The sequence below is a fragment of the Podarcis muralis genome, chromosome 1 (genome assembly GCF_964188315.1).
Source record: "Podarcis muralis chromosome 1, rPodMur119.hap1.1, whole genome shotgun sequence".
NCBI lineage: Eukaryota > Metazoa > Chordata > Lepidosauria > Squamata > Lacertidae > Podarcis > Podarcis muralis.
The window spans coordinates 85,581,646-85,609,417 of NC_135655.1; the positions used below are offsets into that span (position 1 = coordinate 85,581,646).

Here is a 27,772-nt window from a genome sequence, read left to right on the forward strand (position 1 = left end):
TCTCGTTTCTTTTTTTTTTAAAAAAAAGATCCAGGTGTCTTACAGCTTTGTTTAGCACAGAGTTACATTCTTCCCCTCCCTCTGCAGTGCATTGCACACCCTCAGAATATGCTTGAGAGGGTTGGATGGTTCTCAGATTTCACTGCTGTTTATTGTTGTTGCAGTTGATACTCTAAATTTATGGCCTTCTATTTTGATGATTCTTCAAAACGTATTCCATTCCTTGGGGTTTGTATCCAACACAGTTGGTTTGTTAGTACAGCAGGCTTCCGCTTGCGTAATGGACTTTTCCCCTCTAGCCCCCCCGCGGACCCTCAAAATCTGCTCCAGAGGGTTGGAGGACTCTCAGAGCAGATTTTGAGAGCATATGGGGAGAGGAGAGGAAGGAGAAGTCCTGCTTGCATAAAAGCTTTTGATACAGTCCCTAGTGTGCTTGGCTTAGTTTCATTTTAAGCGTAAATCTATTAGAGAAGATGCGTTTCGAAAAGCCATTTTGATCCATACAGGAAAGAAATATGCATTAGAAAGCTGACTTTCTCAGAAAGTCACCAGGCCATCAAATGTGCAGTTGTTCTTACATTTCCCTTCAGAGAAATGAAGCGCTACTTCTGCCAGTATGGAATAGGTATAAACCATTCTCTGAACAAAGTCTAGCTCCTTGAGACACAACAGCAACTGCCTGAGGAAAATCCATCCTAGTTCTGCTTTTGTCCTGTAAGGTAAGGTATGGTAAGTTGCTTCTCAAGTGGGGGCAGGTCCTCATTTTGAAGACCTATGTATCTGCATTATAAAATGCATATGGTAAGCCATATGGAATACTTTTCATTACGGAAACTTCAGCTTGCTCTTCTACTCATTGCTTAAAGCCTGATAAATGGAAGTAACTGCAGTTGCTAGTCCTGTTGTCGGCATTTTCATGTGTGATTATTGAATAATGGGAATTTGGAGTCATGAATTTTCTGTAAAATTTATTTGAATTTCCTATGATTAGCCCTAGCCCACTAAATGTGATCAAAAACCACACTTCTGTGTGCAAGCGAATTGGAATTCACTCTGCACTTCTGGATTCAGAGAAAAACCATGGAAATTGGTGTGTATGTAAAGAAACAATTTAAAATTTTGTGGAAATGTAGTTGCATCAATTCCTGTTTCACAGGGGCAGGGTAGGGGGACTCCCCCTTATAGTATAGTACTTGGGTTGGTAAAACAAAACTGCAGAAATTTGTCAACACTGAGCATACATAATGTAGATCTTAGTGATGTCATTGCAGATATATTGGGGAAAACAATGTGGAAGTGCCAAATTTTATTCAGGAATTCAGAGAAGGCAAGATCAAGGGGGAAATGGGGTGATCAGCTACAAGACAGCCTGGTGTTGGTGACTCACTAAAATAAATCACTACCTCGTTTCATAGGTGGAGAAAGATGAGACTCAAGTGGGCAGACACAAGTTTTAAAGGCTCCTTTTTCCTGCCTGGGCTGCCCTCTGTTTCTAGTAGCTCAGAATTTGACCACCTGTAGGGTTAATGACTAGAATCCCCTTTGTTGCTGCATATAATCCAGTGGCAGAAAATGCTTGATTGTTCATTCTGGGACACTCCAAACAAACTTGGAATTATTTTTATTTTATGTAAAAATATCCACTTTGAGTCAATGACAGCAGAAAGTTTACATTTTTAGAACAGTCCTTTTTCCTTCTTGAGAGCCTGTTGCTTCCATTGAGGAAGGGCAGCAAAGTTTTGTCGGGACATTCCAAAGACAGCAAGAAAATCTTCATCTGATATGTAGTCCTATGGGAGGGGGGAATGGGCAAGGATGAGAGAGAGAGCAAGTCCAATCATAAAGGTAACACACTAGTGAAAACACTACGTCCAGATTTCCTGTGAGTATTTGGGGGCACAGCCTGATAACACTTAGACAAGATGGCATGCTCAGAAGAAGTCTAAGGAAACTGGAGATTGTTCTGTATTTTCCTCAAGTTGTTGCCACTTTATGCTGGAGCAGAATGAATGAACAGTGGGAGGTATTCAGCTAACTTTTTACGCCAGTGCAAAAATTAGCACTGGCACAAATTTTCTTCCTCCTCCTTCTCCCATACCATCTCCAAATCAGCTCCAGAGGATCAGGGGAACCACCAGAACAGATTAGGGGGGAACACATGGGGAAAAGAGGGAGAGAATGTTCCATCTCTCGCTCACACACAAATCCTTGTGCTGATGGTCTCCCAGCCTTAACACTATCTTGAATACAACCTAATATTAATTGGGGCAGATGGGGATGGCTAAGGAAAGGAACTGTGCATATCTAATACTTGCCCAGCCTTCAAATGCTTCAGCACACTAGCAAGCTTTTATGCCTACACCCATTAGATGTTTGTAGCCCTGATTTAGCATATGCTAGCCTATTCTGTATCTGGATTTGGTGATGTGAGATTAAGCTGTGCCAAGATCTGCATACACCACCACTTTGAGCTCTTTGGAGGAAAGGCAGGATATAAATGCAATAAATAAACAGAGAAATGTGAGTGCAGCCCTGGGATCTCACCTCCTTCCTGCTGGGGTTTACATCGCTGGGTAGTTCCTCTGCAGACACATTCATCAATTTCTCCAGAGGGTAGGTTGACATTGAGATACTACCCAAGGTTGTGTTGGCAGTGAAAACTGTTTTTGCATCAAGGATTTCCTGAAAGAGAAATTGGAAGGGGGAATCCCCAAAGCTCAAATGTGTCTTGTATCTATTTAAACAAGAGTTGAGGCAAGGCTTTTTTTCAGCCTCAGCAGAATTCAGTTCCGGCACCCCTCAGGTGGGTGCCATTGCCATTATGGGAGAACAAGGGAGGTGTTCGTGGTGAGTTCCAACACCTCTTTTTATAGAAAAATAGCACTGAGTTGAGGGAAGGTAAATTGGCATGGTAAGCTGAACTGTTTTAGATCAATAAATGCATTTATTGATCTAAAATGCAGTATTGTGGGTTCTGGTACACTTTGTAAGAAAGGAATTTAAAAATAAAAATTCTAGTGCCATCCAGAGGAATAAGAATGGTAGAGTTGAAAGGGACATGTTGGTCTGTTGCGGCAGAAACAGTCTAGTGCACAATCACTTGTGCCATAATGCTCTTGTCTTTAAGGTGCTGCAAAAAGGTCAACATCAGAGGAACAGTGAGGGAGGTGGAGAGGGCATGCTGTGGGCAATGTTCTCTACAAGCAGTTAACAACCTTAAAGAGGAATGCAACTCTGTTCGTCCTCAGCTGTGATCATAATTACTATCCCTCTAAAGGGAAGTTTTTCTGGAGTAAGTATTGCAGCCTTTTATACTGAAATAACTTTAAAAGAAGGCCTTACATCCCCCAATCAGATAGTACAGGCATGAAAAGCTACACAGCAGTTACTGCTATAAAATGAACTTGGGTCCTATTGTTCCTGGTTTCCTATAAATTAAATAGCAACTGTGCTACCTGCACTTACATATGATGAAACACGTGTTCAGTAATACTTACAGAAGTGATCTGGCCAAGGTTGTCCTCATTTACAAGTTCAGCTTTTAACTCTTCATAGGATTTCTTCTCCTGCATGAAAATAGACCACAAAAACCCTGGGAGTTACCAGACTACCCACACACACATGAACATTTTGATTTGACTGAAGGCTACAGAGTTAAAATAGGATTCCTTAAAGCGAAGTTTGCAGAATCTTAAGCCTGGTAACCTATGTTCTCATCATCATTTGTGGATACAGACAGTCTGGATGTAGCTAGCTACACTTCAGCATGTTGAAAGTTCATGAAAGCTAATTCTGATGAAAATCTGTAGGTGGAGTGGCTAATGTGCTTCCAGCTCCCATTGTCTCCAGTCCACCTGGCCAAAGGTCAAGGATGATGGCAGCTGTAATCAAACAACATCTGGAAGGTTAGAGGAGAGCTCTAACAAGGCAGAGCAATTAGAGGGAAAGTAATGTTTTCTACACATTTCAAACAGATGTCTTTGAATTCACATGGGATTAACCTTTGTTGCATGACGTGGTGTTCTCAGCTGCCCTTTGTTAGACCTGAAAGAATAAGGGCCACTAGGTCACTTACTGTCCCTTTGAGGGGGTCCCATGCTAGGAACCAGCCAGTGAATGTCGGAGGCTCATAGCCTTGCTTCACAATCACAATGGGAGTGTCAAGGTCACGTCCACCCGGGTGAGTTCGCAGGTACTCTTGCACTGTTACAGCTGCTGCCTCCTTCTCAGCCTCATTTGCATCTTTACCGATCCAGAAGTAAACCTGGCCGGAGAAAAAGCTGTTATGAACGGAAGCGGACATGCAGCTGGATCAAGGATCAAAAGGGAGAAAAGAGGTTCAGGGAATTCTGCCCTTGCATTTGTGTTTGCCTGCATATATCTCTCAACCGTAGACTTAAAGCTTCTGTGGCAGACCATCACCCCTAAACTTTAGGGAAGGAGATAGCTAACAAAGTTTCTAGAGGGGCAGTGGTCATATTCATTTCTTACCCCCAAAACAACAAAATTGTGGCACTTTTAAGGCAAACCCATTGGTTAAGACAAGGTTTCATCAGCTGCATGGAGTGTTAATACAGTATAGCGCAGCAATTATATCAGATGAGAAGTGTTTGTGCGCGAACAAAGCAGCTGTAGAGAAATTCCAGCATGCAACATTAGCCATGAAAGTAAAATTCAATAGCATTGTTATGGGGGGGGGGCATCATCTGCCAAGGTGCTTCATTGAGCAGCAAATGCTTCCTCTCCCTATTCATTCTTCACCCCCCACCTCAGACCCACCTGGTCCCAGGCATCCAGTAGGAACACATCATCTTCTTCCAAGTCATCTTGAGTAAAATTTGTGATCTCCATGGCAAGGAAGCGCCCTGTCTTATTGGAGCACTGAAAGAGCCGAGGTGTGATGGCAATTGTTTCCTCATGTAATCTGCACAAAAAGAGGGGGAGAGACAGGCCAGGTGGCAGGTCAGCTCCCTATTTACACACAAGCACATGGAGAAAAAGCCATATAGCCAGCTTTTCTACCAGGCCACATCAGATTGGAGCAATCTAGAGTAGAGCCAACAGTGTGACGCGGCAGCTAAAAAAGCCAATGCAATTCTGGGCTGCATCAATAGGAGTATAGCATCTAGATCAAGGGAAGTAATAGTGCCACTGTATTCTGCTCTGGTCAGACCTCACCTGGAGTACTGTGTCCAGTTCTGGGCACCACAGTTCAAGAAGGACACTGACAAACTGGAACGTGTCCAGAGGAGGGCAACCAAAATGGTCAAAGGTCTGGAAACGATGCCTTATGAGGAACGGCTAAGGAAGCTGGGCGTGTTTAGCCTGGAGAAGAGGAGGTTAAGGGGTGATATGATAGCCATGTTCAAATATATAAAAGGATGTCATATAGAGCAGTGTTTCCCAACCGGTGTTCCGCGGCACACTAGTGTGCCGCGAGACGTTGCCTGGTGTGCCGTGGGAGGGAGGCGGGCGAGTCGGGCGGCGAGAGGCGGGGCGGCGGCGGCGAGGATCCGCGTCGAGCCGGGGGCGGCTCCGCGGTGGTGGTGCCGAGGTTTCTCTCTCCATTCTCCCCTCACACACACACAGAGGAAATAACACAGGATCAGCTGACAGGACCCGGCCAATGGGGCGGCGGCGGGGCAGCACGCGCAAAAGGGAGGAGCGCGAGACGGCGGTGGCGCAGGGCGGGAGGGCGGAGCATTGCGCGTGCTCAAACCCGCCCTCCGAGGCGCAGAGGGGAGCTGGGCAAGCGCCTTCTTCAACCACGCGCTCGTTTAAAGAGGCAGCGCCCGGGCGGAACAGAACTCTGTGCCTCTCGCCTAGGGATGAAGGCGGGCACCGGCTTAAGCCAGTAGTAGCCTAATAATGCATTAACTTCCGTGGGACTTCCAAGTAAACACAGTAGCCCAGCGCCTCCCTCCCCAAAAGGAGGGGGAATTACAGCAGCGCAGGCGACTCCTGCGTCTCCCCGATATTTAAGGCTGCCATCCCTCGTGCACACTTACGCGGGAGCAAAACCCCGTGAACAAACTAGGGCTTACTCCAGAGTAAATACGGGTAGGATCTGGCTGCAGTTGTACAAGAAGAAGCAATTGATAACGTTTTCGCGCCTTCGGGATTGCCTTCACGCCTTCCTCCTCCCGGGTCCTTGAGAGCGCGGGAAGCGGCAGCGCGAGACCGGCGTTGAGCCTGGTAGGTATTGCGCTTGCCAAGGCAGTCATTTGGGAAATGAAAACTTGCAAAGCAAGCAACCAGTTCAATCTGAAGTACGTGTATGCTTAATATCCTGTATCTGAAACCTGTTCTGCCCCCTCCCCCACACTTGGTGCCATTTTCATCTACACATGCAGCAGAGTAAGTTGACCCAGAATAGTACCAATTCAGATGGGAGAATGACAGTGCTGAATGCTTTCCCATGTAGAACAGTCCCTGCAAATAAAAACCTAGCATATTTGGAAGAGGGATGCTAGCCTAACCATTACCTTCTATGCTGTTACTATTTTTTTTATTTTTTTTTACATAAGTAAAAAGTGACCTTTCCCCATCTGGCATGGTGGTGTGCCTCGAGATTTTTTTCATGAAACAAGTGTGCCTTTGCCCAAAAAAGGTTGGGAAACACTGATATAGAGGAGGGAGAAAGGTTGTTTTCTGCTGCTCCAGAGAAGCGGACACGGAGCAATGGATCCAAACTACAAGTAAGAAGATTCCACCTAAACATTAGGAAGAACTTCCTGACAGTAAGAGCTGTTCGACAGTGGAAGTTGCTGCCAAGGAGTGTGGTGGAGTCTCCTTTGGAGGTCTTTAAGCAGAGGCTTGACAACCATACGTCAGGAGTGCTCTGATTGTGTTTCCTGCTTGGCAGGGGGTTGGACTCGATGGCCCTTGTGGTCTATTCCAACTCTATGATTCTAGGATTCTAGAGAAGCAGCCAGAATGGGTATGCGAGGGTTTCATTTCCCCCTGAAACTCCTCATCACCACTTGCCTCTAAAATAACCACCTTCTGCAAGTGGATTTGCAGGGAGAGAAACTGACACGAGGTTTTCCCACACATGCCTTAAAAAGCCACCAGCATCTTCCGATTTTGAGTGGAGATGGAGGTTGTGGCTTCTTCCATCCAATTCAGACTTTGGCATTAGGAGAGTAAGGATTGGCGTGTAAGAGTGCCCAGGTGCCAGATGTTACCTTTTGTTGTTGGCGTATTGGGACTTCCCGCCTAGCGCAATCCAGAACTCCGCAGGCTCCTGTCCTTCTGCGATCACTGCTTTCTCGGTCTTGGAGATCAGGTCAGCCACACTCCTGGCCATCTCCCTCTCATCCCCACTGCAACCCTGCAGGAAGGAAAACCAGACTGTGGTGTGGGGGTTGGGGGGTTGGGTTCAGCCTTTCAATTAACTAAATTCCACTCCCTCTTCCAAAGCTGAGAATGTTTGTTCTGGATCACACTTGCTAGTGCCCTCAGCCTCCAAATCACCCACCAGCTGTGCACTTCTCCCGGAAAGGATGCCTACCTTCCCATACCAGAGGTAGCAGCAACTCTGAGTCTTGAGGATAAAGACATCATTGGAATTGAGGGAGGAGGCCCGGGGAGGCACCTCAAAGGCCTTGGTGTTGAACTCGTTGGTCCCATGCACCTGGAAAAGGCGGATGGTGGGCACTGGAGCTGTGCTGCCAGCTCGGGAGGTACCACCCTAGGTGTAAGGAGGAGGGGAAAAAAGAATTTAGACAGCTATGAGAGTCCAGGCATCACTCCAGGCTTCTAGGGCTTGGATACTACAAGAGCAATAGAAATTATGCAAAATTTTGCACACTTTCTGAATGGGTGCTGTGTTGAGGAATTCCACAGCCTCTCAGCCATGCTTCTATAGAGCATGAGCATCGCTGCACTCCAAAGCCCAGTGCATTGGTTATATCATCCCAAATAAAGGTCATAGGACTGCATGAAAGCAAGATCTATTAGTTAAGCCTCAATCTTCCCCCAGAGACATAAACTATTTTGTACAAGCTTTGTCCCATCCATCATTTCACCTTCCACTGCAGAACTATAGGAACTGGTCCCAAAAGGCCCCTTTCCTGACACAGGGGAGGTCAGGTCACTCTGTGACTGATGCATTCTAGGTTCCCCTTTGCCTTGATAGCTTCCCATTCTGCAGTAGCCTTTTCTGCCACTGGAACTTAAACCCGCTGTCCTTGTCCTGTTCAGGACATGGAACGAATGGGATATTTCCCCCTCCCCTTTCTGAAATCTGACAGGAGGGTCACATCCGCTCAATATACAAAGCGCCGCCACCAAAGGAAAAGGGATGAGGAAGCAGTGGAGTGCTCAACCACAAACAGCTTACAAAGTGGCAACAAGAAGACAGCCTGCCATAAAACTCCCTTGAAGTGGTATAACTCCAGATTAGGAAGCTTTGAGACCAAAAGACATGTGAAGTGGGAAAGATGTGTTTTGATCTCCCAGTGGGCTTTTAATATTACTATTTAAAGCGCCTCTGGGATCTCAGATTTTGATTGGAGCAGTGCTGCTGGTTGGCGCAAGTGTTCACTTCTCTGTGATTTTCCTAGTCTAAATTGCTCCCCAATCCCCAAAACTATGATTATCTCCGCTGGGGGAGGGGAAATAAGGGAACCTGTATTGTGCCTGTTATTCCCCATCCCCCCCAAAATACCTCCTTGGATGCAAAACCTAAATCCCCCCTAGAACTATTGTTCTGATCAAAATTAGAGCCACCACAAGATACTCTAATGTTCTCTTTGGATTTCCTGTCTCTTATCTGTTTTGCTCCACATTGTACAGCTGGGAAATGGAAAGGGAGACAATTTTAACCACCGAGTCTGTCCCTCTTGTGCTCACCGAATACACCACCATGCGTCCCTTGAAGATGGCCATAAGATGAGCAGGCTCCTTGCCCATGGTCACTCGCACCTGCACAGGTTCACCATTATACTGTTGGTCCAGAATGACAGTCTGGTAAGCAGAGGCAGTGATCTCGTCGGGGCTGGCGTGGCGACCCTGGAAAGCAGCAACAGAGTAGGCTGACTTAAAAGGCTGGGGTACAGTTCCGACTGTCCCTCGGCTACAATTCAATGGAGAGAGGACTTCAAAACTCATGACTGTGTTGTGAGCAATGGTACACAGCATCCTATAGCAGAATCCAGTGGCATCTTTAGGGTCCTGAGAACTTCAGACTCCTTTGGAAAGGCAAATTCCTAGTACTTGTTGTTGTTGTTCTGAACATGCAAATAGTTTCTACTGCTCCTTGGTGACATGTGGGAGGTCTTTCTTCTCTCTCCATCTCCTTGGCCTATACTCTGCTTCCTTTGTCGTAATCCCTCCTGCCCACCTCCACCTGCTCACCTGCCAAATGTAGATCATGTAGTGCATTTTACTGGAGACTAGATACTTGTAGAGGATAAGGTAGCAGTCGCCGCTGTAGAAATGACCAAGCCAGCGACCCTCCACTGGTACCAGTTCCAAGTCCTCAATTCGCCAGACCTGTCAAGGCAAGTGGAACATGAGCAACAGGGTAGCAGTAGATGTTCAATGGGTGGGCAGGGGTTGGTGGGTGGAGGTTTCCTCAGTATAGCCAGGAATATAGTGCTTGGCAAAGTTAGCTCGGTTAGCAGTTAGGCCCGTCATAACTGGACACTGCAGATTCTGCGATAAAGAGTGAAATTTCCTGGGAGAAAACAGCAGGGCAAATGGAAGTGTGAGCAAGCCCCTAGAGTAGTGGTGTATATCTGAATTTCTCAACTGTGTACATTTGGGGTGATGGTGGAAGGAAATGTGGCACTGGATACAGAATTCAGCCTTCTAAGGATCTCGATTCTCATTTAAAACACCACCAAAGCATCACTTTTCAAGTCCTTATGGCTATGGTGATATGCTTCAACTTTACTGTGTGATGCCTTGTGAAGTCCCAGAGAAAGAAGTAGTGATGAAGATGGTCCTCAGTTCCCTTACGTTCCTGCTGATGTTGTCCTTACAGGGCCTGTGGTGAGCCCAGGGCAAAGATCTTCCCCAGCCTACAAACCTAAGGAGCACCAAAGCATACCCCACAGCCCTATCAAAGTTATAATTAATTGGTATTGAATTTATATTCCACCCTTCCTCTCAAAAGTGTCCAGGGCCTTATGTTATGTGGCATTCATGCTGCTCTTCCCCAACTAGCCAAGTCACTGGCACTGGATATAATTTTGCAGCTTGTCGTCCTTTCAGAAAGGCAAATTTGGACAGCTGTAACCAAGGAGATTTTCAGTCCTTTTGTTGCCACAGGTTCAAAAGGTGTGGCTAGTTTGGGGCTGGTCTTGCCAGATTTATTGCAGCTGCTCACCTTTAACTCCAGCTCTACTTTCATAATGCTAGCATGGCAATTCATTTTGCATATGTGCAGAGCTGAGGCCAAGAGGAAGCCTTTGAGATAGAGCTGCCTTGTGCTCTTGTGTCTCACAACAGGTTATCCCACTAAACTCAAAGCCAAAAGGGGGTGGGGACTTGGGTGGGCCTGGTCCTTACTCAGGGCTTTTTTTCCAGCCGAAATTCTCCTGAGCTCAGTTCCAGCACCTCTTAGGTGGGCACCATTGCCATTACAAGTGAAGAGTTTGTGGTGATTTCTGGCACCTCTTTTTCTAGAAAAATGGCACTGTCCTCACCTGTACTTCTCCAGAGCCGTCATCCACCATCTTGTGCAGGGCAGCCATCTCCGGCTTGGCGTGGAGAGTGGTGGCATCAAACTTCACTTGCTCTACTTTGGCTGTTGGGCAGCCAGGGAAGAAAGTAGGTAGGTTTGGTCTTAACCAGCACATCTGCGTTGAGGGACCGTGTGGCCCAAAGGATGGGCAGTTACAAGCTAAAGCACGGGTGTCAAACACAAGGCCCGTGGGCCGAATCCGGCCTGCCAGACCTCGTCATGTGGCCCGTGTAGCCCCCACCGGCTGCCAGCCTTCACCTTTTATTCTCGCTTTCTTTTTTTTTTGACACAAGAAAGCCGCCTCTTCAGCGCATGCACGGCAGCCTACAAGCCAGAGAACGTCTGCCCTCTAGCGGCGCCGGCCGTTCTACACAGGAAACCTCCACTTTACATGTCCTTTACATAGTCCTACAGATACAACCGGCCCTTTGAGGGTGACCAAACTGCTGATGCGGCCCCCGATGAATTTGAGTTTGACACCCCTGAGCTAAAGAATAAACTTTGATGGGATGGATGGAAACTGCATGTGTTACTCCTATAGGAAGGAGGCACCACCATGTATGATTTCCACAGCAGAAAGCAGAGGATAGCAACCCACATGCTTATAAAACCCAACGTTTGGGGTTCTGCTGTGAACTGCCCTGGGTTCGTCGGATGCAGGGCAGTATGCAAATTTTAACAACAACAGCAACCATGACATTTCATTCTAAAGGTGTGTTTGTTCATATACAACACAAACCCTCAGCAGCTCGTGTCAAGGATGCTGCCAGTATTATGGAGGGGGTTCACAATAAATGCTTCCTTCAACCCACATTCAAGGCCACAATTACCCAATGTGGTGCTCTCCCATCATTCCTAACCATTACCGGCCATTCATTATGCACCTTGTGGATGACGGGAACTGGAATCCCACAACTAGAGGGCACTATGTTGGTTACCACTGTACTAGACCTCCGTAATGTGTGTGTGTGTGTAAACAAAAATGAGTCTGGCAGAACTTTAGCTCCAGAATTCCCAGAATGGTTTAACAACCAATTCCTCTTCCCAGAGGACTCTGGGAACTGCACCTCTGTGAGGGGAAGAGGGGTCGCATAAAAACAACTCTAAGCAGCCTTAATGAACTATAGTTCCCAGAATCCTCTGTAAAAAGCCATGACTCTTAAAGTGGTATAAGAGTGTTTTTAAGGTATTGTGCAGATGTGGCCCATGTTAACTATGTAAATAAGTGCATATATAATTGTGGATTTTCAATTTTCTTTGCAAATTGAAACTCTGGGCTTTCAAATTTCTTTGCAAATTGATATGGAAACAGGAGAGAATGAAATGAGGAGTGAACCCAGAAACTGACACAGAACTGACACAGACTGATCTGTCTACTCACGGAAGAGACAGGCCAAAACAACATTCTTTCCCACCTCTTCTTGTGGGGCCCATACCTGTCAGAAGCAGCCTCTAAACCATCAACTCCACTAAGTTGATCAGGCTTCAGCACTTACCTATTTTCCCAACAGTGTTGGTCTTGCCAAAGCCAGTGCTTTGATGGGGGAGAGTCCATTTCTGAAAGAGTTGCCTAAAGACAGCAGATTCAGAACCATCATTTTCAGTCTCCACGCTGGTGCTGGGTGGGTAGTTCTTTGCCTTGATGTAACCCTGAGATGACAAAGAGAAGACCAGAACAGAGCAACTTTCACAACAAGGTGAGGAAGGACTCCACAGAGACTTCATTAAACAGAGCATATTTGGAAGTATCCTAGACTATCACCCTCAACAGGCCCAGTGTTATCTCTTTGACAACTGGGGCCTGCAACAAAAAGTGTATTCCTCGCCTACTATAACAGCAGTGCTCATGTACATGGTACCAGCCAGCCAGCAATGCCCCTGGTAGAACGCTCCATTCCATCCCTCTGCGACCAGTTTTCTTTTTCAACTAACACTCAGCATTCTGTGGTTACTGAGCATGCTTGGTCCTCATTGGTCAGGATGTGGTTGTTTTTTTGGGGGGGTGTTGCCCCTTACATTTTGTTGGTTTTTAAAGCTCTATTTTGTTGTATAGTAGCTTCCTCTTGCTTCTCATTAGCCCACTTTGGCTCTAGTCCTGTTGGCCCTCACCACCTGCTTTGACTATTAGAGGGGGTAAATATGGCTTTGGGTTCATCCAGGCTTTATGCTCTTACATTAACTTAGGCTAAAAAGGAAACAATGTAGAACACAAACTAGCCTGGGCTTCAGTCTTTTGCACCCCTGATTTCTAGTGTAGCAATGCGGGACAGAATCGCTGCATTTTTAAACACTGTATATTCTTCAAACTGGAAAATGAAGGTCTGAAAAAAAAGGCACGAGTTTGCTTGTTTTTTGCAAATGGTGTCCTGCTTAATAAAATCCACCAAGAATTTACCTTAATTTATATGATTTATTGGGGCATTTGTCTGCATTGGTACAGTCATTTTTTTCTTTTGACGGAACATTAAACAAAGGACTGGTGGAAGAATTCCTTCCCAGAATTTGCTATTCAACACCATGATTTCACTTGGCTTCATTATAAGGACTGTGATTAAATGATTTTTTTAAAGCCTGTAAAGTTTTTTTTCTGTTTTATATACTTGCTTGCCTGATACCCTCCTCAAGCCTATGAAATGGATAAGGCTAAAAGGAAGACAGGCAGGTAGGCAGAAGGTAATATCCAAGCCCTGGTCCAAAATCCAGACAGAGACTCTAAATGAGCTGGTAGCATTCATGTTAGTCAAGATCTGGAATCATGGAGCCAAAAATGGTTTTGATCCCTTGAAATGGCAGAAGAGAGAGTGGAGGCACTTTGTTCCAGTATCTCCAAGAAGTTCTGGAACATTGCTAAAGGTCCTTGCCCAGATATGAAACTGTATGGGCTCAGCTTTGCCTTAGCCTCTCACTCACCAGGGCCCGTGTCATCGCTTGCCGCTTCTCCTCCTTGCTTGAATTCCTACCCTTCCACACAAAGATCTTCACACCACCTTGGTCCAAGATGAAGCAGTCCTGACAGGAGACAAAACAAGATCCAGTTGTTTCATTACAAAGAAGCTGTTTAGGCCAGTATAGCCCTCTTCCATTACCAGGCTCTCTCTTACAGCATAGGTGGGTAGCCAGTAATCCTCTAGATGTTGATGGACTCCAGCTCCCATCAACCTCAGCCACCATGTCAATGGTCAGGGATGATGGGCATTGTAGTCCAGCAACATCTGGAAGGCCACAGTCTCACCATTTTAGACTCAAGCCATTCAGATTATAATTTTGGGGGTTGGAATGGCAATAGGCAGAATGGCTACAACTGTGTTAGATGACACTGGAATAATGTCTCCTCTAGTCTTCCCTTCCCTCCAACCCCCAACCTATACTTTAAAGCTTGTCATGGTGCAACCAATCCCCCAGGGATGAGTCCTACCTCATTCTTGAGAAGGTCCTGGGTGAGGGGCTGGATGGCAACTTCTTGGATAAGAAGGTTCCCTTCTATCTCAGAGACTCTGGGAGAGGAACAAGAGGGTAGTCATGGGACCAGCTCTCCAAAGTGATGTTACTAGTCTACACTCTGGGATGAAGATCATGCAAAACAATAATGGTCTTAAAAGCTAAAAATCAGGATTGGGCCTATTCAATATATAAAACCTTGCAGAATTCAGTTTTCTAGAGAACCTCACAGCCAGTTCAGTTAACATAAAAGTGGGGTAGAAAATAATGATAAATGACTCCTGCTTCTTTTTTTCCTGTATTTCTCCTTTGATATCTGAAGCAGAACGTCTGCATCTCACCTGCAGTGACATCACTGAACCCCAAATTGCCTCGGCGCATTCACACACTAATTTTAAAAAGGGGAGGAAGAGCCAGGAAACTAGGAGGATATTTTCTTACCTTCATGGTTACAAGGAAATATTTGAAAATGGGGGCAGTGTTGGCCAAAACAGTCCAAAAGCCAAGGTGCCCAACTGTAGGGTCGCCTTCCCTTTTGAGATATATCTCTAGTTTATTTTCTTTCCTTCATAGTTCTAGACTCCTGCCCTATTCCTGATCTCCCCATTGTCCTCCCTAATACATCCCTTCTGGATGCCTTTTGCTGTCGCAGTTCTTTCCAAATCATTTTGAATCCACAAGAAAAACCCCAAACATGACAAACAGAATTGTACTCATTAAGGAAGGTCACACAGGTGCTCTCAGGAGCAGTATTGATCCCATGAACAGAAAAAATGGGCAAAATGCTCAATATGGAACGTTTGCTTTCTTGACCAGCGTGTGTACTTCCATCAGAGGCTTTCTTTCCCACATTCCCCTGTTCCTGCATCCATCAAAGAGATGTTTGCTCCTCTCTCCCACAGCTGTGCATCTTTCCACACAACCTCTTTGCCTCACCGTAGTCCCCACTACCACACACCCCATGTCACTCACTGGTAGAGCTTGAGAGAAGATTTCAGCTTCTGGTCCACCACGGCATCTGGGATGGCAGGCTGAATGTTCCTCTTCTCCCCCAGCACATACTCCATGATCTTCATGAGAATAGGAGATGCAGCTTCGTCCTCCCCATCCACCACACCTACCTGCGCTCGACCCCCACGCTCCCGGTCACGAATGTCCTTGGCTAGGGTCATCCCCTGCAGGAAACAGGTCACAACCACAAGCCAAGGTCAGGGGGTGGCAGGAGGAAGCCTGAATGGCATTAAAAGAATGAGAAAACCCACAAATAAGAGCATGGTGGGTGTGAACAAGAAACCCCACGCAGGATCAGGCCTAAGGCTTATCTAGTCCAGCATTCTAGTCTCACTTCAGCTATCACCCAATTCATTTATTTCCCTTTTTGTCTTAGCCAACTCAGACACAGAACTTAACACCTTGAAGCACCTTGTAGTCATGAATTATTCCTACCACCCTTCCTAGGAAGGGGAGATATACTAAAAAGAATGATGCCCAATAGCCATTTTAATACGCTGAATTTATTAATGGCTGCTGAACTACATGGAACTATGAGCTGATCATCACACAGTGAATCCATCAATGTAATATAACCCCAAGGCTATTAGGAAGGCCATTCAGTGTCTTTAGCATGTCCCACCACTGGGTTGTTATATGATAAGTTGGTGGCTTCACTTGATCCTGATTCTCCCGTTTCCTCCCAATCCATTTTTTTTTTTTTGGTCAGCAAAACAACCCTCCTTTTCTTACAATAGAAATGTTACATTTGGATTTCAAATGTCAGATGTCCCACCCAAGAAAGGACAGGCACCAAAAGCCTCCTTCTTTGCACAACTCCCGTCTCTCCTGCTTCCCCACTTCCACCACCCATGGCAGACTTTGCACCTTCAGTCGCTCCAGGCGGTTGCTCTCTGGACCGTTCCATTGGATGATGAGCTTCCCCAGGTCTAGCAGAAACACATCGCCCAAGTTGAAACTGCTCCAACTCAGCTCCACCTTTGCAAGAGGGGGAAAAAACAGCTGGTGGGAAAGCCTATGTGAGTTTACTGAAAGACAGTCATACCTGGATTCTATCAGTCTGGGGACCTCACACAAGATGATCCCTGTTGGATCAGGCCAAAAACCACATCTAGTTCTCATTATGGCCAACCAGATGCCCGTGGCAAATCTGGGAGCAGTGCAAGATATATGCACAAGCTAAGGAAGCTACAGATCAGGGCCTCAGATTGCAAAGGACCTCTAAATTAAAAAAAAACCAACATATTTATTTCATAGATTGTTGGCTTGCTGTTTGTTGGTTTGTAAATATAAAAGTTATTTCCATTTCCACTGTGCTTTCTATTAAAAGAACACCTATAGTAATACAGGTGCAGAAACAGAATGGGCCGCCCCTGCCAGCAGCACACCGCCTCCAACAGTGGAAGTAGAAACATAGCCACTGTGGCTTCAGTAGCCACTGATGACCTCCACAAGCACATCATTAAAAGTGCATCTACTGTACTGCTCCAACAAGAGGTCAAAAGCACTGCAAAATGTTTGATTTTTGTAAGATCTGAGTGTGCCTTCATGGGCTGCAACACTGTGATGAACCTTGTCTTCATGATCACCCACAAGTGTTCAAAGACCCCAGTGTCTAGATCTGATAGTTTTACCAGGCGCTAAGCTACCAGCCCTGGCCAGCCCTTTCCCAACATTGCCAGCCCATCTTTGACCCACCTCTCCTGCCATCACATTCTTCTTGCCCTTGACGTGCAGCAGGCGTCGTACATTGTACGTGTTGGTCTCCACGTGCTTCATGCCAGAAGCCACTCCACCCTTCTTATAGCTGCAGAGGAGAGGCAGGGTCAGGGTCTGGACTGTGGAGGAGAGCACCAACATTCCCAAACAGCTAAGTCTTCAGCTGCAGACACACCATGCATCTAAGGCACATAGAAAGCACACAACATCCCCCAAGGAATCCTGGGAAGTGTAGATCGTTATGGGTGCTGGGCATTGCAGCTCTGTGAGGGGTAAATTACAGCTCCCAGGATACTTAGGGGGAAGCCACGTCCTTTAAATATAGAGTGTGTATGCAGACCTCCCATAGAAGAAAGGGTTGACCTCTACCCAGTATGCCTCATAGAAGCATGGGGCAGAAAGGGGCGGGGGAAGACCTGCTGCCTTCCACAGCCACTCTGCTTTAGTTTTTCCAGAGTCTCTGATGTTAAGAACATTATGTTAGCTACAACACATATTTCAGGCCCTTAAATAGACCTCTGTGGGGTGGAGGGCAACCTTCTGCTGAGCATTACATTCCCCCAAGTGTAATCTGTTGGGGGCTGCATATCAGCAGTGGGCATAGCTGAAGCCAAATGTGGGTTGGGACCCCCCCCCCCCACATTTAACTCCTCTTTGCTACTTGCATGAAACTAGGACTGAGGACCTCATGAAATTGGACCACAGGCTTCCAAGTTTCCTACCGCTCCTATAAGGTGTCAACTTTAGAAATTTTTTGTCCCCAAAGCAAAAACCAAAATGATGCCCGTTGCTTTGGAACCCATTTTTAATTTTTATTATATGTAGTCCTGGTTCAAACATAAGATGACGAGCCCCGCATATCTTCAGGCTCCCATTCCTCTCCCCCACCTGCCCTGGCTCTCCTTCATATGCAAGGGGGGGGGGGAGATTGAAAGCTTCAATTGTTGGTTTTGAACAAACCTCAGTTTATGTCTGCAGTTGGGACATATGGTTTATTTGCACTGTGGTTAGTTCAAACAAACCTAGATCAGAAACTACAGTTAGATCCTCATTTGATCTCCCTAGCAGTTAGAATAAACAACAGTTTTCCAAGTTTAGAATAACATGAAACTATGGCTTATTCAAAACCAAAAAAGGAAGCTTTCATTAACCTCTTACATACAAGGAGCAGAGGGCAACATACAAGGCCAAGTCTCACTGTGGTTCTTTTTTAATGCTAAACAAGGAGCGGCAAATCTCTTTCAGCTGAAGTCTGAAGTTGGTCACCCCTCAGGTGACATGTGCCAGTGAGAAGTGTGGTCAAAGCACACTTACCACATGTACACACAGAGAGACCCACCATGCAAGCAGGGACATACACTCACATGCCCGGCAGAGGAGAAGAGACACACATACGGTATATTCAGGCAGGCAGGCAGGCAAATTTACTCAGCAGATGGAGGTCACACACGCAGGCAATCACGCCCACACTTTCAAGTAGACAGTCACATACAATTCACAGAGGAAGAACAGGCAGGATTGCTAAACCATGGTTAGTGTCATGTCCTCTGAACCTGGCCACACAGAGAAGAAAGGTAGTGCAATGGAACCCTCTCTGGAATCTGCCACTTTGAAACAACTACTTTGTAGTAAGGACAGCACTGTTTCTGTCCCTGTCTATTTTTGCTTTTGACCATTTATCTCCAGTTCCTCCCAGCTGCCCCTTTTCCCCCAGCTGCTCACTTTAGGGAAATAGATTGCTTTGTGTTAGGCTGCCTGCAGGGATTCATCAATATCTGCTGGGCTTCATTCCCCAGCACTATCACTGAACTGGCTCTAAGCCCTGTCCCCTCGGCCCACATGGCCCCACCCAGATATCCAGATTTTTTATTTATTTCAAGAGTTGTCAAGTACCTATAGGAAACACTGGAAGGGCTGGTGTGTGTTTCTAAAAACACAGTGGACATGTACCGGAGGAGCCATTGCCAATTGAGACTACCTAGCATGTGTCTCAGGCACAACACATAAAAATGTAAAGTGGCTCAAAGAAGAAGAAGAAGCTGTCATTGCCTGGATCAGCCACCAGAAGGCAATAAAGAGCATTACATACATTAGCCCCTGTTTGAAGTAGCTCCGGAAGGCGTCACTTTCGTAGCCCTGGACCTCACGATGCTGTACGGCTACTCCTCCCAGGTAGTCATCCATCTGGGTAGTGTAGATGGCAGCTGAGCCCTGCTCATCCTGAGATGATGAACTGCCCAGCCAGAAGTGGACGTCGTAGGTGAAGTTGTTCCCAGTCTTATGCGTCTAGTTGGAAAATTGAAGCTGGTTAGCAGGCCCACCAAAATTGCAGAGACCTCTCTGTCCCATGGCGCTCAGTCAATGCCACAATGCTGGGCATTTTGATTCACACACTCAGCTCTCCAAGTAAGTCCACCTACTAGAAAGGGACATTGACTCAGATCTCTACTCTCAAACACAAAAGGGTTTCCTCATGCATGGGCGGGTCAGTATCACTATCCTATCCCCGGATCTGTGCTGAAAGTAAAAGCAATGGGGAAAGTAGCTAATTCTAAAACAAAAACAAAAACATTAAGAAAAGTCACGCTGTGACATTTCAAGGCCAGAAAGCAAGCAGACATCTTTGAGGATGGAGCTGTTCTGTTCTCTTAGAAACCTTGCAATGTTTATCCTCCTTCTATAACATATATCACGCAGAGGAGCAGGGTTCTTGCAAGGAGTTCTTCTTTGATCTACCCACTCAGCTCATTCATCTATCCATGCCTTATCCTCATATCCAAACCGTATGCCATTATCCAGTTATCCAGAATACGTGCAGTACGACGATACAGGTGTTCACAAACAGGCAGGGCATGAGAACAGAGAAGGGTTGGGAATGGGAGGGTAGGATGTGAAATACTGTATTATTTATTGTTTTATATCGACCCTACCTTTTGACCAAAGCCAGCTTTCAAGGCAGCTTCCAATACACAGAAATGCAAGAACAGCAATTAAAATAACATGAAATTAAGTGACTGTGTTAAAGCAGCTAATATAAAAACAGCTCTGAAATGAAGCAAGCTTTAAAATAGATCAGCAACAAAATAAAAAATACTTAGCATTTTATGTATCACTTGAGAATGAAGTGTACTTTATCTTGTTATCCCTGAGCTGAGAAGGAGTGACACTTAAGCCCACCTTATTATAAGATCATGGCAGAATTGAACTGGTGATGTTTTCATTCAGAGCTCCATGTCTTCTCTTACCTACCATGCGACATCAGCTCTCAAAAGGTATTTAAACCACTTGACTCTCCAACTAGGGTTGACGTAATAACTGGTCCTGTTTATTAAATCAATAAAGTGGGTAATTGTTTTAAAACCCCAAACTTGCCTTGCTTATGCTAATAGGTGATATTTGAGAGGTAAGCAAAGCCATTGCAACAGATGCTGAACAAATGAATACAGCAAACCCAGACATTTTTGGATGCACAAAGTGGCGTGAATCAAGACCAGCTCAAGACCTTTTGTACCTAAGGCACCCCCTCCCCATTCTAGGTACAGGTGCTAATTGGACTGGCAACTGAATATGACTTCAACACTGGTCATGGGACAGTGTTAGGGCAATGGCCATAGGGATAAAGCACCTGCTTTGCCTGCAAAAGGTCACAGGTTCAATCCCTGCCATCTTCAAGCAGGGATGGGAAAGATCCCTTGTTTGAAACCCTGGAGAGCCACTGCCAGTCAACATCAACAATATATAGCTAGATGGGCCATTGGTCTGACTCAATATAAAGCAGCTTCCTATGTCCTCTAACGCACCTAAGGCAGCAGACTACTGGTAGTTTAGAGGAGGCCGGGAAAGGAATCATTGCTGTCCTCTTACAGAAGAGAATGGTTAGTGAGGGGCAGAGGGGGTTGCTGCTGCTGTTCCCCAGCATCTGCTGCTTAAGATGGTCACTTTGCCCAATGGTAGGGCCAGCCCTGGTCTGAAGGCACATAATGTGGTCCTAATGCTGAAGAAAGCCCATCTCTGGGAACCGCTCCTGACTTCAAAAATTAGGTATTAATGTTGTTGCTGCTGTTGTTAAAATCTAAGTAATAGCAACTTAGTGTGGCCTTTAGGGTGGTAGCCTACTGTATACGTAAGTTTGACAGGACTGGAGTCCATTTACTCCTAGCCACATAGGACCTTCCCTTGAAGTATCCTTCTTTGACCTCATCATGCTCCATGGTGCACCTCCCATACTTTACATGAGGCAAGTTCCCGCTTTTTTCTTGGGCTGAGTCTCGTCCTTTTCTGCAGCTGTTTTGTCCCATCAAGCTTAGTGACACAAAGGCCTCCACCATTCTTAATTCCTCTTACCGAGAGAATGATATAAGCATCTCCTTCGTAGAAGTTCCCATATGTTTTTGGTGGAATAGGCACCATCTCCATATTCTGGAAGGGAAGGGGGGTGGGGTGGAATTAGCTGGAATTATATACAGTACTAAAGATCATCACACACCCTTGTGTTGTGTAAAGAGCATTCTTCCTGCCTTTATCTTCATTTTTAAACATTTGTCCTGCCTTCCTTTCTTCAATAGTCTATTTTTTACCAAGTCCCATCACCTTAATTTTTTTTAGTTTTGCCAAATCCCATCACCTCAGTCTTCTGAGGAAAGGCCATAGCTCAGGGTAGAACCACAGATGAAGAGAAACAATAATTATCAGGATCAAAGAACAGGAGGGCGAGGGGGGAATTAACCCTATCCTCCCCTGTTGCAGTCTTGATGAAAATCTGTCATCCAAAGCTGCTATTTGCATTGGGAGGAAATCCCCCATTGATGGCCAGCTGTAACACCTTCTTTTGCCCCAGCTCAGCTGGTGGAGGCTTCCCAGTGCTTACAGCAGCTTCTGGATCAGGGAGTATTTGGGTTTGGGACCATGGCTGTAAGTGAAAGGATTAACCCCCTCTCCCCTTGTGTGATCCTAATGCTGACCAGGCTCTCCCATAGCTGCTACTTCATGCACATCAATTGCATTTACTGTATATAATTAATATCAATCTAGTTTGGCCCTGAGAATAGGAGATTCAATACAAGGACTCTGCACCACTGAGCTGGGAGTCTAGAGCAGGGCTAGGAAACCTTTTGCAGCCTGAGGGCCACAGCAGTTGCCAGTTGTGGGCAGGGCCAGAGACAAAAACTGAGTGGAGCAACAAATTTGTTTTTTTCCTTTGCTAGTTTCTACACATTCACACAGACACACACCCCGCCTTTGCTCCCCACCACGACAGGGACTGAAGGCTACATATAGAACCACATACTCACATACCCCTTTGTATCCTCCACCCAGGCAAGGAAGCAGCATTATTCGAGTTCAAGAACACATTCCAGCCAGGCAAAAACACTCAGGATGCAGAGCAGAACCAGTGAGGAGTATGGCCCATGGAGAGTTCTGAGGCCAGGGAGAGAATCCATGGGGGCTACATTTGCCACCCCCCCGGCCTGACATTCCCCCCCCCACTCCTGATCTAGAGTAAATCCTGTTTCAGCTTCTTCTCTTCCTCCTTTGAAAGGCAGGAGATCCCAGGAGAAGGTGGAATTATGGGAAGAGAGGAAAGACATACAGACATGCCTCCAAATGCTGCTCTCTTTCTCACCTTTATACTACCACATACCTAAACAAACACTCACCTCAATTCTCCATATCTGGAGTCCGGGTGTGGTTTTGTTCAGAGTCCTGGTCACTTTGGCACTAAGTTCTGCTGACATGGTGATGGTCAGTGTTTTGTGGGGGGATCTGCCCTTAGGAGTGGGAAAGTTCATTAGCAATGCAGCCAGGTTACAAACAACCAACGTTTAAATATTGCAGAAGAATGGTCTATGCTCGGACCCCAAACTTCATATCGCTACTCCCCACCTCCACATTAATGTTGTTAAGAAAACCAGACTATTACTCCTTGCATTCATTCAGATCGCATTCCTAAAAGTTTGCTAAAGGGGGAAGTATTAAGATGGTTCACACTGCTGTGCTTTAGGACTTTGCTCAACCTGAGCTGCTAGAGAACTCCTAGATCTAATTTCTCCTCGCAAGAGTTTAGAGCGGAACTAACCAGTTGGTAGCTACCGTAGTTTAAAGGAAACTAGACATTTTAACTACCATGCAGATGAACTGAGATCTTGTGATGTCTGTGTCAAAAGCCCAAGGGCTTTGCTTAAGTCAAACTAATTCAGCTCTTGCCAAAAGACTTGTTATTACAACATTATTATTACCAAAAACATTGTTTGGGTTCACTCAAATGAAAGGTAAAGATTTTTACAGCTGGTGGGAAATCAGCCTTGAACCTGTGTCTCCTGAATGAGTAATTATGTATGTACACACATGCTTTCAACATTGCCAAGGATGTCACAGCCGATTTCCTTTAAGTTTATTTGCTACTTCCAGAAGAGAGAGTGAGGGTGTGTAGGTGTAGGAACAGAAACATTGGAAGTTACTGAGGAAGATATTTGGTCCATCTAGCTCAGTATTGTCAACACGGACCAGAAGCAGCTCTCTGAGCGACATGGAGATGGTGGGAACTGAGCCTGGGCCCTTCCCCAAAAAGTATGTGAGAGAACGGTTGAGGGAGAGAGGGCATGAGCCCCAGCCCCCTTCATCCCCACAGTGAGTAGGATGGAGCCATGTGTCCTACTTTACACAGTAAAGAGTTATCATCTGAGGACAGGCCGGCCCAAGCCTAGTTTAAAGAGAAATAATCTCCAGAAGGGACAGCAGAATTGGACCTTGAAGTTGCCCATCCAAAGTGAGCACCTGGACAACAGACAGACTGAGCAGGCACACACAGGTCACCTGATCAAAGTCTTCTCCACTATAGTGAGATGTACTTTATTTCAATTTAAATTGTAGTAATGGTTTCTAAATTTGAATCTATGCACATGAATTAACCTATGCAAATCTTATGGAAATTGGTGCCCTGGGAAAACAATTTGCTGTGATTCAAACCTAAACCTGCCTCTCATAACAAAATACATGCCCAGCTCTCCAGCTCCTCTTCACTTGAGCTCCAGGTGTTTCCCTAGTCAGCTAAGTTTGGCTTTTAAGGGGTGAAAAAGGCAGCAGTCGCTGTCCACAGACCAGCTCAGGCTATTAGGGAGTGCATCGCAGTCTATCTCAGGCACGTACATTAAATCATAAAGTCCATGGAGGTGATGCACACCTGTAATTTCTCTGCCTGGTGCTAAAATCTGAATGCTTATGGGCAATTTATAGGCAGGGCTGTACGCACGCTGGCAGAAATGCAGAAAAGCCATTGGACATATCATTGGTCACAGAAGTCAGCTTCTTAAAGAATCTTAAGATTTGCTTAAGGGGAAAGCAGCTTTCAAAACCTTAAGATTGCAGAGCTATGCTTGGAAGTATGATGGAAAAAATACTATGAAGATTAAAAGTTAGAAAATGGACTGCTTTAGATTTTTAAGGGTCATTGGGGAGGAGGACTTCTGTGTGGGTTCCTTGCTCCTCTTCATGATTAGCAAAAGCAAAATAAATTATGCAAAACAAAACAAAACCCAACAGTTTGCATAATTCAGCTTTCATCAGAATTTAGGATATCTTGGTTCAAACCCTTTTAATTTTTTTAAGTGCTATGCATGCAGACAGCTCTGGATTTGAGAACTTGAGAAGGCTTGGAAAAGGGATTTCCATTTATCCTTTCACTCTACATCACTGCCACAGATTTCACTTCCAGGCAATGGGTTTTAAGTTGAATGTGTTAAACTGGGCAATGAACATGAAACGTGATTTCAGGTTTGCAGGAAGGGGCCATAGCTCAATGGCAGCACACATGGCTTGCGAACCCAATGCCTGGCAGCCTCCAGTTGGAGTCTCAAAGAGTAGAGCTTAGAAAGACTTGCCTAAGACCAAGAATCCTTATGCCCTCTAGATGATGATGAGCTGCAGCTCCCATCAGCACCAGTCAGCATGGCCAATGACCAAGGGTGAGGGGAGGTAAAATCCAGTAACATCTGAAGGACCACAAGTTTCCAATCCTGGTACAGCAAATACAGGACTAGATGGGCCAATAGTTTGATCAGGTATAAGGCAGATTCGTGTTTTTATCAATTAATTGATTGCATTTTTTATCCCTGTTCCATTAAAAGGAGCTCAGAGGGATATACAATAAAAGTTTAAAAACAACAGAATCCAATCAAAATAATTGAAATACTCACACAAGTACATCAACATTTAAAAAACCATAGCACAATCACAAAACCAGCATTAGAATTATAGAACTGTAGAATTGGAAGGGACCCTGAGGGTCATCTAGTCCAACCCCTGCAATGCAGGAATCCTGCCCATAGCAGTCCCTAGGTGGGCTTGAACCACCAACCTTCTGGTTAACAGCCAGACAGTTAGCATGCCTTCATTCTGCTAAGGCTTAAGTAAACAGATGCATCTTTAACTGATGCTTATATGTTAAACAAGGAGGAGAACCACAGCTCTAAGGGGAGGAGAGTGCCATAGTCAGGGTGCTACAGCGAAGAAGGCTCTGCCATGTGTCTTTAAGATAGGCAGGGGAAAGCATATCAGAGATGAATCCTAGCAAGGAGCATGAGCGAGAGCTTCTCTTGCCTATCTTAAAGACTAGATCCGCTGATATAGAGGCACTCCTGTGGGTACTTGGGCCTTGAGCCATTTAAAGCTTTGCAAGCTAATACAAAGCCTTGAATTGGGCCCAGTAACTCACAGGCAGCCATTGCTGCCTTTCTAGGATCAATGTCTTATGTTCCCATTTTGCTGCTCAACAACCGGGCACTCTCATGCAGTTCTTCACATTTATTCAGCAATTTGCTCTGGATCCACAATGCCCCCTGGTTCCTATTAACACTTTTAAAAACCAGGAGAGGTCTTCTCTACCAGGAACAGGGGAGAAAATCAATTCAATTTGCATTTAAAACTGAATTGATCAGAATCACACTTTCTGAAATAATATGAGAACGGAAACACCGCCACCCTTCAAAATCCACACTTTCCCAAATCCAAATTTTGTAATGCAGTTCTCCAGCATTTACCCAAACATGTGTGCTAGGGGGAAATGAGCATAAAAATGAACATATTAGTGGAAATAAGATACAAGAAGGCATTACGTTAGGGGACATTAGTTGCAAAAACAATGTGCACATTGGTGAAAACTGCATGTAAAAATGTGTTTCTTAGGAGAAATCCGCACAAAAATGCTGAATAATTTTCATGAGGGTTTTTTAAAAGCACAAATTGCTGCAGAAATGTGAAGAACCAAATTTAATTTCCCCTAAAATGTTTCCACTCCCCCCCCCCCCCGGTCTTCACACCTCTAACCTCATGCAGTGTGGAGTCCATAGAAAAATGAGTTCAGTCCAAGCAGGAGGCATAAGCATCGTTTTTGCCTCAGGAGAAACCTTGAAATTGGGGTCCCGGACCCTAGCTTCACTATAAAGGCTCAGAACCTCTTCTCACCCCTCAGAAACCTGAAATCATTTGACAAGAAAAGCCACCCAGACTAAGCAGAGGGGGGGAAGGAGGCTGCTTGCTATCTTCCCCTAGGATAGCCTTCTTCAAGGTGGTGCTCTCCTCGTCTTTTAGACTACAGCTGCCATCCGCTTTCGCCTGCACATTCTGCTACCCCCAAAGATCTAGAAGGCACCAGCCTGGGGAAGGCTGCTTTGGGCAAGACAATGCTGGCATGAAGCCGAGGGCTAGAGCAAGGACGGATGGGAGTCCAAAGCTGGCCCTGGATCTCTCCGGAACCACCTCCTTACCTTTGCTGCGGTCTCTGTTTGGTGGGCACACAGCACCTTGGAGACGGACTGTGCCTGAACAGAGCAAGCAGCGGGGTGACCTTTGGACCCTCCTTCCCTCGGCACGGAATGCCATCGCCACCTGCCTTCGCCATATAAGGGCAATCGTGTCTAAGAACGGAAGAATGGCAGAGTGAGCCCAAGGTCCTTTGACACACGAGCATTGGCACACAACCTTCATCCCACTCCCCATGTGTGCACACACCGGAGCGGAAATTGCTGAAATGTCCAGATGCATGGCAGTCCATGTCGGTTTAGTACATTTCAGCGAAGTTCATTAAAAAAGCTCACTTTCACTTTTTGAAATATAGCAACCCTAGCCCAACCTCCTACAGTGCAGGAATCTCAACTAAAGCATCCACGACAGATGGCCACCTAACCTCTGCTTAAAAACCTCCAAGGAAAGAGAGTCGACAAATAGAAACATTGGAAGAAAGAGCTGAGCAAACCTTTGCAGTTTTGATTTTTAAAAATGACAGCAGGTTTTGGCAACAAATTAAGATGCAGGCGGAAATATATCACAATCAGTGCACCAGGCTTGTAGATGTGGGGGACGGGGGTAGGGGAATAGTGGGAAAGTATTATTAACAGCGAGCCAGCAATCCGTTGACTTTTTGAACTGCACCCTTCTTCTAAACACATTCTATCTTTTACCCCCAACAATCGTCAGCACCAATTGCCCATTCTGCCGGGGAGCATAGGGTGATCCTTGCACACAGTCATAAAAAAAACTGTAGGGTATGGCATGCTCATCTTAAAATTTCAAATTAAATTGTCCTTCAGCCAGTTAATGTTGCATATTAAGATGCATTTATAATTCATATACATTCTGAAGAGTCATAATTAAATTTACATTGGTACTTCAGGTTAAGAACTTAATTCATTCTGGAGGTCTGTTCTTAACCTGAAACTGTTCTTAACCTGAGGGTACCACTTTAGCTAATGGGGCCTTCTGCTGCCACTGCACTGCCGCCGCGTGATTTCTGTTCTCATCCTGAAGCAAAGTTCTTAACCTGAGGTACTATTTCTGGGTTAGCAGAGTCTGTAACTTGAAGTGTCTGTAACCTGAAGCATCTGTAACCCGAGGTACCACTGTATTTTCATAATCATG

At 45.6% G+C, this 27,772-nt stretch overlaps 1 protein-coding gene across 2 annotated transcripts; it reads right to left on the reverse strand.

Annotated features, from left to right (window-relative positions):
* Window positions 1-1,604: 1,604 nt before the first annotated feature.
* Window positions 1,605-26,772, reverse strand: VIL1 (villin 1). 2 transcript variants are annotated; one of them, XM_028742097.2, is made up of 20 exons: window positions 26,623-26,772; window positions 22,519-22,624; window positions 21,206-21,280; window positions 18,951-19,147; window positions 16,841-16,949; window positions 16,010-16,120; window positions 15,104-15,306; window positions 14,109-14,187; window positions 13,604-13,702; window positions 12,190-12,343; window positions 10,656-10,756; window positions 9,361-9,498; window positions 8,857-9,015; window positions 7,514-7,693; window positions 7,188-7,333; window positions 4,780-4,924; window positions 4,076-4,264; window positions 3,498-3,566; window positions 2,545-2,682; window positions 1,605-1,790 (listed from the first exon to the last, which is right to left on the reverse strand). In XM_028742097.2, exons 1-20 carry the CDS (start codon window positions 26,754-26,756, stop codon window positions 1,677-1,679), a joined length of 2,646 nt encoding a protein of 881 aa, XP_028597930.2. In that variant the 5' UTR covers window positions 26,757-26,772; the 3' UTR covers window positions 1,605-1,676. The 2 variants fall into 2 exon arrangements, with proteins under 2 accessions (XP_028597930.2, XP_028597938.2); XM_028742105.2 differs by having other exon boundaries at window positions 22,519-22,629; window positions 26,623-26,743.
* Window positions 26,773-27,772: the final 1,000 nt, after the last annotated feature.